This window comes from Heterocephalus glaber, unplaced genomic scaffold (assembly GCF_053883595.1).
Source record: "Heterocephalus glaber isolate CG9 unplaced genomic scaffold, H.glaber_assembly_v1.0 deba00001733, whole genome shotgun sequence".
NCBI lineage: Eukaryota > Metazoa > Chordata > Mammalia > Rodentia > Bathyergidae > Heterocephalus > Heterocephalus glaber.
The window spans coordinates 18,918,967-18,931,055 of record NW_028258444.1 but is presented as its reverse complement, the minus strand read 5'-3'; the positions used below and the strand labels follow the sequence as shown (position 1 = coordinate 18,931,055).

The 12,089-nt window shown below is 42.5% G+C and overlaps 1 protein-coding gene across 1 annotated transcript; it reads left to right on the top strand.

The window, feature by feature from the left end:
* The first annotated feature begins 3,426 nt into the window (after positions 1-3,426).
* On the top strand, positions 3,427-11,276 carry Bcdin3d (BCDIN3 domain containing RNA methyltransferase). The gene is made up of 2 exons (XM_004863011.4): positions 3,427-3,698; positions 8,320-11,276. The coding sequence occupies exons 1-2, from the start codon at positions 3,462-3,464 to the stop codon at positions 8,962-8,964; spliced, it is 882 nt and encodes a 293-aa protein (XP_004863068.1). The 5' UTR covers positions 3,427-3,461; the 3' UTR covers positions 8,965-11,276.
* The last annotated feature ends 813 nt before the right edge of the window (positions 11,277-12,089 follow it).

Below are 12,089 nucleotides of genomic sequence, written 5' to 3'. Positions count from 1 at the left end.
GCAAAAGCTGGCTGACTGAAGGGAAGAGCAAGCTCTTGTGTTTCTATAGCTGTCTGAGGTGTTGGAGCTGGTTACTCAGACCCTCAGCCCAGAAGCTAAATATTGTCAGGTCCCCTGGGCTGATAGGTGGGTACAGGTTAGAAAATCACCTCTTTATACAGTCATTTCGGAGGCATTTTAGATTGCCAGTAACATTGCCAGCCCTGTACGAATCTTTGCTTCCAGAGGAACCCCCAATGATCAGGAGAAGCATGCTAATTGCCATTTGGGCCTGTGACACACCTATCTTTTTTCTGATGAAGTGTTTTGAGAAGTCAAGTCATGCCCATGTCCTTAATTAAATTACTTTTTTTTTTTTTTTTTTGGTACTGGGGATCAAACTCGGGACCTTGCACTTGCAAGGCACAGTGGCAGAACCACTCAGCTAAATCCCCGGCCCTGAAATTAAATTCCTTGCTGATACGTAAAGAAAAAATACAGGTATAGTGGTGCAGGTCTGTAATCCCAGTACCACAGGAGGCTAAGCCAAGAAGATATCAAGTTCAAGCAACTTAGCAAGATCCTGTCTCAAAAGAAAAAAAGAGGGATATAGCTCAGTGTAAAGGCCCTGAGTTCAATTCCCAGTATCACAAAAAAGAAAAATGAGCCAGGTGTGGTGGCACATACCTGAAAACACTCAGGAGGCAGAGGCAGGAGGATCACCATGAATTTGGGGCCAGCCTGGCTTACATAGTGAGTTCGAAGCCAGCCTGAACTACTTAGCAAGACCCTATCTCAAAAAAACAAAAAATAGAAACAAAAAAAGTGATTGCTTAAACAAAAAAGTGTTTAGAAAAGTGAGGTGATTCCAGCTCTTTGAGAACTGAGGGCAATCAAGTGTTTGTGCTAGTGTCATCTAGTGACAAAAAGGGGTAAGCTCAGCTCACCAAAATCAAAAACTGCAGTGAAACGCTGCTTTTTTTCCCCTTCCCTTTTGGGGAAGTTGTGCAGAATACTGTGGTTTATTCATTGCACTGTGACCTTTAGTCATTGACTTATGTCCTTGACTCTTATAAGAAAATAGTGAGGGCTGGGGATTTAGCTCAGTGGTTCTGCCACCTGCCTCACAAGCACAAGGTCCCGAGTTCAATCTCTGGTCCCCCCCCAAAAAAAGTGAAACTGTAGATTAAAGATGAAAGTGCAAGTAAGAGATAGGGTCTATTTAACCCCTGATGGCCTATCTATAAGATTTATGCTTTTTTTAAGCAAACATTTATTGGTACATTTTAGATATACACCATAACATTCATGATATGGAATTTGTACCTGTACATGATATATCTTGCTTTTTTCCCCTCCCCCTTCTACCCCGTTCCCTTCCTTATATACAAAAGTTTTGTTGCCATTTTTCCTTCTATTTTTTTTTCTTGTTCCTTCTTTCCTTTTCCCCCTCTCCCTCCTTTGTTCCCCTTCTCATTTGAACATTTTCTTCCAATTTCCCAATATCTATTATACATTATAGTCCTTATTTCCACTTTGTTTCTCACACCAGTCAAACAATGCAGTATTTACACATACATGTCCAATTTATTTCGCTTAAAAGTATGGTCTCAAGGTGCATTCATTTAGCTATAAATGTCTCAAGGTTATCCTTCTTTATGGCAGAGTAGTACAGTACTTGATTGTATAAAAAAAACCCCACATCTTTATCCATTCATCAGTTGATGGGCATTCCAGCTGTTTTCAAGATTTAGCTATTGTAAATTGTGTCACTATAAACATGGGTGTGCATATATTGCTGTGCTATGATGCTTTTAATTCTTTCAGGAAGATACCAAGGAGGTGAATAGCTAGGTCAAATGGAACCTCTAGTTTTAGCTTTTTGAGAAATCTCCACACTGATTTCCACATTGGTTGCACCAGTCTACACTCCCATTAGCAGTGTAGAAGGTTCTTTTTCCCCACAACCCCACCACTATTTGTTGTTGATTTCGTGATAACAGCTGTTCTTTCTGGAGTGAAATGAAATCTCAGGATTGTTTTAATTTGCATCTCTCAAATGATCAGTGATGCTGAACATTTTTTCATGTATTTATTTTTTGTCTCTATTTCATCTGAGAGGTATCTATCCATTTCAGATGCCCATTTTTGAGCTGGGTCTTTAAATGTGAGGGGTCTGAGTTTCTTTAGTTCTTTATATATTCTAGATAGTAGTCCTTTGTCTGAGGAACAGCTGCAAAATTTTTTTCCCACACTGTGGGTTGTCTCTTCAAGTCATGCTTTAGACCCTTGTAAATTTAGCAAATTGCTTGCCTTATGTAGCAAAAGGTCTCTTTAAGATGGGCTGGCCATGTGGGGAGGGGTCAGCACAACTCGCCCACCCCTTGCTAACCCTGTTGGAGATCCCAGGCCATGCTGGTTTCTAACCTGAACGTGCTGCCTAGACTGACTCCTCGGTTTCTCTCCTTACCAGTTTCCCCCCCTAATCTCTGGCTCAGCCCACATCTTACATACATCCATTCCAGAATGTCTCTTTCAGTTCAGCTTCTCTCTCCCTCCCATTTTAATTTTTTCCAAGCAGACCTGGCTTTAGTCATCTATTTGCATCCTCTATTTTTACCTAAGAAATACTGGTCGAGAGTCTTTATGCCTAGCATTACCGTAAGCACAGAAAATCGCAGGGTGAGAATAATGTTGCCAGCACTATCCGGAGCCAAATTGCCCGCGTTCAGATCCTATTACTATCCTCTCTGTGCCACTTTGGGCAACTTACTAACTTCGTTATGTCCCCAAGGAATTCATCTATATAAAAGGAATCTTAATGATGGTCCTTTCCTTACCAGGTTCGTTTGAGGATTAATTAATACATATAAAGGGCTTACAAGGGTGCCCGTAAGCACTCTTCAAGTAAGGTTCTTAGGGCATAGTCCTTCCTCCCAAGAACAGTCTGCAGTTACCACATCCACCTGTCCCTCTGCCAGGCAGGGCTGTCTCAGTCTTCTAGCGAAACAAGTGACCCACCCTTGAACCAGGTGCAAGTTCCTGTATCCTTGATTTACTAGATAACCACAAACAAGTCATTTCTCTTCTCCGGGTCTCATTTTACGCATTCAGGGAAGGGTGAGATCTAAATCGATTTCCAAGATCCCAACAAGCTACTTGTTCTGGTCCAGCGGCCCATTTCAAACCAAGCGTGGCAAGCCACTTAACCTCTCAGCGTTTGCCTCCTCCTCTTGAGAGGTGGATGATACCGCTAACTCCCTCCTAGAGTGGTGGTCAGGGTTCAACAAGATAACGCAGGCCAGGCCGTCAAGCATAATGTCAGGTACACAGCAGCGGTTCAAGCACAGATTTGCACGCCCACCCACCACAGTACAGTTACCCAACCTCCCTCGCCGCTTGGCGCAGGCGCGCTGGCGCTGCGACCGCCCCAGGTTCTCGGCTTCCGGTTCCGCCGGGACCCAAAGGCCGGACTGAGGCAAATGGCGGCGTGCGCGAAACTGGCCGGAGGGGACGGTGAGGAGGCCAGGAAAGAGGAGGAGCCGCAAGTTCTGGAACCTGGGGCTGCCCCGTTCGGAAATTTCCCTCATTATTCCCGCTTCCACCCTCCGGAACAACGGCTCCGCCTCCTGCCCCCGGAGCTCCTTCAGCGGCTCTTTCCTCCCAAGGGTTCTGAGACGAGGCCGATCTTGGGGCTCGACGTGGGGTGTAACTCCGGGGTGAGTGGTGGGAGAGGGATCCGAACCCGGGAACCCAGAGGTTGGCTGCCCCCACGCCCACTGTGGTTCTGGCCCAGGCGTGGCATTACACCATTAAAAGTTGCCAAAAATGGGCTTAAAGCACACTAATGGCCGATCCTGTGCTCGTACGTATCTATCTATCTATCTATCTATCTCTCAGTCTCTCACTATCATCTTCATTAGGAATTCTGAGGAAGAATCCTTCCGGACTGTGTCCCAAATTTCCACCCTCTCGGTCAGACCCCCGGGCAAGAATGGCCACCATATTTGTGTTTCCGGCACTTCATGGACTTGATGGCAAATGGGCCTCGGGGACACGTTTGGAATCGTAAAGTTGGGGTTGGTTTTACTGGGAGAGATGAGCCAAGGGTGACAGAATCATGCTTGGAATTAAGACTTAATGTGTGCCATCCATGTACAGTCCCGGATGGACCGTGGGCCAAGTGCACGTGTTTTTAAAAAGCAGTGCGCTGACAACGGAGAACAGCGGAGAGGAATGGGAAAGAGAAAACAGCATTCTGCAGACTTTGCCACTCTTTTTGCTACAAAGTACTTTTTAAGCATATAATGATTGTTGGCAAACTACATGCAAAATAAGAAAATGTCTCTCACTTATTTGTAGCCACAGGATTTCCTAAGGAAGAAGGCAGTCTTACCCTGTGATTGGAAATTCTTCAAAAAGTTTTGCCCTCATTAGCCCAGGCCTGGTGGCACTTGCCTGTAATTCCAGAACTCTGAGAGGCTGGCCCAGGAGGATCACACGTTCGAGCCCAGCCTGAGCAATTTTGCAACTTAGACTCTGTCTCAAAAAACAAAAACAAGGGCTGGGGATTTAGCTCAGTGCTTCTGGCACCTGCCTCACAACCACAAGGTCCCAAGTTCAATCCCTGGAACCGGAGGAAAAAACAAAAAGCTGGGGATATATCTCAGTGCAAAGACCCTGGGTTCGATATCCAGTAACACACAGACACCGGTGCACAAAAAGCACTCTCACTTCACATCCTCATCACTGCAGAGTAGGAGCTGGAGGGAGTGTGAAGAATTTTAGTGTGTTGATGGCCTTTAGCAGAAGAGCCTGGTGGAGGATTGAAGACCTGGAAGATCACAGCTAATAGGGGGAGGAGAACATTAGGATACAGCTTAAAGACTGGAATTAGCAGATGGGTAGGTGTCCAGGTGTACCCCCAAAACATTTCTCCACCTTGATGACAAAGGAAATCAGTAGGAGAAAGCAATGGAAAAGCTTTTGGGAGAAGAAGGTACTGGGGATTGAACTCCAGGGCATTCACACTGAGCTACAACCCAGCCCCTTTTTACTTTTTATTTTGAGGCAGGCTCTTGCTAAACTGCCCAGCCTGGGCTCAAATGTGGAATCCTCTTGCCTCAGCCTCCCATAGTGCAGGGATTACAGGCATGCACCGCCATGCCTAGGTGCGACTGTACATTCTAAGGAACTTTCTGTTTTTCCACTTGAAAAAATTATACCTGATAAAGCAAAAAAATTCAAAATACAAGCATATATAGTTGCTCTTCCATATCCTAGGGTTCTTTATCTGTGGGTTCAACTAACTGTGGGTTGAAACTGTTTGAAAAAAATTGTGACTGTATTGAACATGTATCAGCTTTTTTCTTGTCATTAGTCCCTAAACAATATAGTCAGTACTATTTACATAGCATTTACTTGGTAGTAGGTATTATAAATAATCTAGAGATATTATTAGATACATTAGAAAGTACAGCCGGGGGTTTAGCACAGTGGTTCCGGCGCCTGCCTTCCAAGCTCAGGGTCCCGAGTTTGATCCCTGGTACCAAAAAAAAAAAAAGAAGATTCATCAGAAAGTATATTAGGTACATACGGGTTATTTGCAAATACTACACCATTTTATTTAAGGGACTTGAGCATGCTTGGGTTTTGTTATTCTCAGGAGTTCTGAAACCAGTTCCTTGTGGATAACAAGGGATGACTAGTAAAAAATTTTAAGTCTCTATTCATTCCCAATTCTAAATCCTCCTTGTGCCCCAGTGTGGCACCAATGTATATGATTACTTAGGTTTCCATCCTGTGTATACCCAGCATGTATGTATATGTAAGTATTCTCCCTCTTAGTTTTACAAATAAGAGCACATAATTTTGGACCTTTTCATTTCATTGGAGAACGTTCATGTCACTATTTTTTTTTTTTTTTTTGGTACCAGGGATTGAACTCGGGTCCTTGCACTTGCGCAGCAGGCTGCGAAACCACTGGGCTCAATCCCCGGCCCGTGTCACTATTTATTTTTTTATGGTGTAGAGACTGAACCCAAGTCCTTGGGCATGGTAGCCAAACTTTGTGCCACCGATCTCTATCCCAGCCCTGTGGCATGTTTTTTAAACAGCTTCATAATATTATATTGTATAGATGTGCCATATTTTGTTTATGTTTTATTTTTTGAGACAGTGTTTCACTATGTAATCCAGGCTGGCCTAAAATTTTCATAAGTTTTCCTGCCACAGCCTCCCCGATCCTGGGATTACAGGAGTGTGCAGCCATGCCTGATTGATATGCTATAATTTATGAGTGCCTGTTTTTTTTTAATCTTTAAAAACTCAGGTGGGCCAGGGATTTAGCTCAGTGGTTCCGCCGCCTGCCCTGCAAGCGCAAGGACCAGAATACGATCCCCAGTACCAAAAAAAAGAAAAACTCTTAGGCCCTGCAAATCTGGATCTTGGCAAAATGAGCCCTCAAATCTGTCTTAAACTTCCAGGAGACTCCAGGATTAGAAAATATAGAATGTCAAAAATGAACAGATGTGGTATATGAGGGACTGTGTGATAAAATGACTAGTCAAATGTGGGAGCACACCCAAGGTCAGAGAGCAGTAGGAAAACAAGAAATACATGGAGAGGTAGGGAGAAAATTAAGCTGCATAGTATGGAGCCTTGCTACTCAGTGTGATTTTTTTTTTTTTTTTTTTAAACTACAACATTGTCATGAATTGGCATATCAGAAATACAGAAGACCGGGGATTTAGCTCAGTAGTTCCAGCACCTGCCATGGAGCGCAAGGTCCCAAGTTAGATCCCCAGTACCAAAAAAAAAGAAAAAAAGAAATACAGTCTCAACTCTCACCACTATCTACTCAATCAGCATCTGTACTGAAGATGATCCCAGGCCGGGGATTTGGCTCAGTGGTTCCACTGCCTGCCTCACAAGCATGAGGTCCTGAGTTCAATCCCCGGTACCAGGAAAAAAAAAAAAGAAAGAAATAGTGATTGTAACCTAAAGATGATCCCTAGGGGATTTATATGCCCAATTTGAGAAGCCTGGTATAGAAGAATGTCATGTCTTTCTGTGTACTGACCATGTGGCATTGGACAAGTGAGTCACTAGCCTCTGAATCAATTTTTAAAATACAGTTTGTTAAAAATAAATAAATAAAATAAAATAATAAAATAAAATACAGTTTGTTTTAACTATTCAACACATACAGAAAAATAAGCATATGTCTATGACATAATTATTATAAAGCAAATACTTTCACGAACACTGCCCAGGTCAAGAATAAAATACTTGTTAGTACTCCAATAGCCCCTCATATACCTTTTCCTTTTCAAAAAACCTCCTCTTCATCCAGAGGTAAAAACTGGCCATAGTGTTTTCTGCCTTTTTTAAATAGCTTACTATTTTTCTATCCTTAATGTGGTTTGATTTTACCTATTTTAGACTTCATATAAGTGGAAGCTTGGCATATATTTTCTATTATAGCTTGCTTTTTTTTTTTTAACCAGCAGTATACGTTTGTGAGAATAATCCATGTTGTTGCACTGAGTTTTCTTTTCTCTCTCTCTTTTTTTTTCCTTGAGACAGGTTCTCGCTATGTGGTTCAGGCTGGCCCCGAACTATCAAGCCCAGACTGGCCTCTCTAGATGATCCTCCTGCCTCAGCCTCCTGGGTACTGGGATTACAGAGTTAGTTTTAAGGGTCATAGGAATCAAAATAAAAAAGCATATGATGATGGTTAAGAGTCAAAAAGATGCTAAGATGATAAAAATCATAAATCATTGGATTTGGCTAAAAAGAAGTTCAGAAGTGACTTAATTAGCGATAGCTGTAGAAGTAGACTAAGTCTCAGAAGGAACTGGTAAAATATAAGATAATGAAATTGAAAGCCATAGGATAAAGGCTGATTGAAAACTTTTTGGAATCCAGACTTTCCCAGCTACAGGATAAGAAACAGATTTTCCTAAGTGGTGTAAAATTCCTCACCTACCTGTTGAGGGACACTGATTATGTTTCTGGATCACTTTCCTTCTCCCTTGAGTCTGAGGTACCCAGAAAAAGATAATGAGTTTACTAGCATATTACTTGGGCTGGAAAATAGTGCTTGAGGCTTCTTTGCTGAGTCAGGAAAATGTAGGGAAGATGCATTATAGCCTGTGGCCCCTGGAGGGCGCTGAAATTCTGCTCGTGAAAAACCACAATTCCCCTGGCTTAAAGTTTAGGAGTTTCACATTCCATAAAACCAAAGGTTAAGTGGCAGGCTCAGAGAATGTGAGATAGCTTTCTCTTCCATTCACTGGTTGAGAGCTCCAATGACAAAGCTCTTTTGGATTCCTCTAGGATCTGAGTGTGGCTCTATACAAACACTTCCTTTCCCTACATGATGGGAAGACCTGCTCAGATGCCTCCAGAGAACTCCGTTTCCTCTGCTGTGACATAGATCCAGGCCTGGTGAAACGAGCTGAAAAAGAATGTCCGTTTCCTGATGCCTTGACCTTTATCACCTTGGACTTCATGAATCACAGGACCCGGAAGGTTCTCTTGAGCTCTTTCTTAAACCAGTTTGAATGTTCAGTTTTTGACATTGGCTTCTGCATGTCGATAACTATGTGGATTCATCTGAATCATGGGGACCAAGGCTTGTGGGAATTCTTAGCCCATCTTTCCTCTCTCTGCTGCTACCTCCTTGTGGAGCCTCAGCCTTGGAAGTGTTACCGGGCAGCTGCAAGGCGTCTCCGAAAGCTGGGACTCCATGATTTTGACCACTTCCGCTCACTCGCCATCCAAGGTGACATGGCCAATCAAATTGTACAGATCTTGACCCAGGACCATGGCATGGAATTAGTGTGCTGCTTTGGCAATACCAGTTGGGACCGAAGCCTTTTGCTCTTCAAGGCAAAACATACCATAGAGAATTATCCAATCCCTGAATCACTGATAGAAGAAGAGAAAGAAAGGAACAGATTAAGATTCTGGAGGCAGTGAGATGACAGGGCAGGAAAACCAGGAAAGAGAAATTAAAATGGTTTTTTGTTTATTTGTTTGGTACCGGAGATTGAACCCCAGACCTTTCACTTGCAAGGCAGGTGGTGGAACCACTGATAAAATGGTGGTTTTTTTGGTACCGGGGATTGAACTTGGGTCCTTGGGCTTGCACAGCAGGCGGCGAAACCACTGAGTTAAATCCCCGGCCCGATAAAATGGTTTTATACTGAGAATTATGTTCACTGTCTTGCAACAGTCAGGTATCTTAAAAATATCACAGAAGCTTTTGGCAAAATATCCAAGGCTTGCAACAGAAAGAATACCTAGTCCCCATTGAGACAATCCCTGAGGAGGACGAATTGTTTTGTGGTGCTAGGGATTGGAACCCAGGGCCTTGGGCATGCTAAACACATGCTTTACTGTTGAGCCACATATCCAGCCTTTAGGAGTTATTTATTTTTGTTTTTGTCTTTTGAGACAGGGTCTTACTTTGTAGTGCAGGCTGGCCTTAAACTCACTATGTAACCCAGGCTGGCCTGAAACTCATGGGCATCCTCCTGCCTCACCTTCCCCAGAGCTGGGACTTCAGGTGTGCATCATCACACCTGGAACTTTAGGGGATATTATAAAGATGAAGGTAGCCTTAGAGTGTGTCAGCTCCCTAGGCTCCTTAAATCTGATCTTGTTTCCCCAGGTGTTTTCTGGACTTTGGGCCTACCTTTGGGCAAAACCTCACAGTCCAGTCTAAAATGAAGAGTCATGGACCAGGCTAAAGGAAGTGGTTACTAGGAAAAGCACCATCTTTCTAGAACACGTCAATTCTCTAATATGCCCAGGCTGGGCATAGCACTTAGAAATACTAGAAAAGATGTATTAAGTAGCATTTAAAAGATGTTTAAAAGCTTTAAATTATGAACCCATGGTGATGATTCAGGTCTGAGGTTTAGGAATCTATTTTGTTGCATTCTTTTATTGTGGTAAAAGATACATAACAAAACTTAACATTCTAACAATTTTTTTTTTTTTTGGTACCGGGGATCGAACTGTGATCCTTGCACTTGCAGGGCAGGCGGTGGAACCACTGAGCTAAATCCTCAGCCCCAATTCTAACAATTTTCAAGTGTACAGTTCTGTGGCATTAATTACATTCAGGTTGAGGATTCTGTGTTTGTTTGTTTGGTACCAGGGATCGAACTCGGGTCTTTGTGTTTGCAAGGCAGGCAACCGAACTACTGAGCTAAATCCCCAGTCTCTGAGGATTCTGTTTTAAACAGTTACCTTGGGATTCTGATGTAACCAGAAATGGGTAACACTTTGAATGCTTGGGGGGTTTTTTGGTTTCTGTCTAGGCTTCTACATATTTTTCCTGGGGTCAGTTCTTCCACTCATGCCTTTAACAACTGCTTACATACTAACGCTCCTAAATATATTGGTAGCCCTGGTCCATGATTCCAGACTAATTAATATTTTTCCTATCTTGAAATAATCCCCCTAAATAGTTCTTTGGCATATCAAATTCATCGTATCCCAAAAGCAAACTCATCCTCTTTCCAAACCTAATACTATTGGTGGCATTCATTGATTGCCCAAGCTAAAAAACTTGTGTTGACTCTTCCTTCATATCCCCCACATTGAAATAGTCGCAAATTCACCAAATTTATTCCATCTATGTGGCTGGTTTCTGTGTTAAGCCACCTACTTCCCCATTCCCTACCATGTAGCCACAGTTTATTCATCTGTACAACTCAAATAACAACTTTTCGTTTCCTATGCCCAAGTGAGATAAGAGACATGAAGGCATTTTGCAGAATATTTTGTTAAATAAAAGTAAGGCACTATTAACTTCTGATAACACCCTGTAAGCATGCTGCAGATATTTATGCCTATGAGACCAAAGGCTTATGGGGAAAAAAACTCATAGAAAACATGCATCTTACTATTCTGTGTTTTTCAGAAGTAGTGTTGAGAGGGAGGGATATGGAACTAATGGAGATGAAGCCAGTTTTTAATGGTCTCACAGTGATCACCAGTGATTACGGAGATGAACTTACCCATTCTCTGTAGACTTTACTTTAGGAAACCCTTTGCAACTTTATTTCCCTGCTAGGTGCTCTTTCCTATTACCCTTTGCCAAAGAAGGGCAAGGAAATGTCTATGGGACTGTGGTAGAAGGAGTAATAGAACCCTAAGATGTCTGTACCAATCCCTGAACGTTATCTTACGTAGCAGAAGGAACTGCAATCCTGCTAACACCTTGATTTTAGATTTCTGGCCTCCAGCACTGTAAGAGAATAAACTTGTGCTGATTTAAACCATGGAATCTGTCATGATTTGTTACAGCAATAAAAGGAAACTAATACAGGGACTCTGACTACAAGAAGGCTGGCTTTCAAGGCCAACTGACACCTGTCCCAAACAACTTAATGGCAGAAAATGGCCCCAGGGAGCTGGGCGTGGTGGTGCACTCCTGGAATCCCAGCACTTGGGAGTCTGAGGCAGGAGGATGGCTTTGAGTTTGAGGCCAGCCTGGACTACATGGTGAGACCCTGTCTCAACAAAACAAACAAAACAAAAAAGGCCCCTCTGCATGGTTAGTTGAAACTTAAACCACAAAAAGATTTGGGAGATGCTTGTTCTCTAGTAACTGACTCGTTCCCTAGTAACTGACTATTGACTGAGCAATTACCTGACTTGTTAGGACAAACTGTTGTATTTCAAATCTGCAGCAGTTTAGAAGAAAATGTGTAATTAGTACTCATAAAGATGAAGACCTGGTACCAAGAAGACAGTGATTGCATAGGGGTGTATGAGAGCCCTTGGAGATGGTGAGAATACCTTCAGCTGCAAGAAAAGATCATCTTATTTATCCTCAAATCAGCCTAACTTAAGAGTCAACCGCAAGCGTGATGAGCCTTCTTGATGAATAAGAAATAGAGAATGACCCTGGGTATACTTTAACATTTAAAAAAATATATTCTATGTAATCTAGAATCTCTAAAATACTATCATTTCAACATGCAGTCAATATAAAAATGAGATACTTTTTTGTATACTAAGTCTTCAAAGTCTCTCCATTGGACCAGCTATATACTTCAGATATTCATTAGCTATATGTAGCTAATCCA

Bases quoted from the DNA above. Each gene is read 5' to 3' on its own strand.
- Bcdin3d (XM_004863011.4), top strand. From the start codon at position 3,462: ATGGCGGCGTGCGCGAAACTGGCCGGAGGGGACGGTGAGGAGGCCAGG. The intron at 3,699-8,319 runs GTGAGTGGTGGG...GGATTCCTCTAG, and splicing joins ACGTGGGGTGTAACTCCGGG to GATCTGAGTGTGGCTCTATA.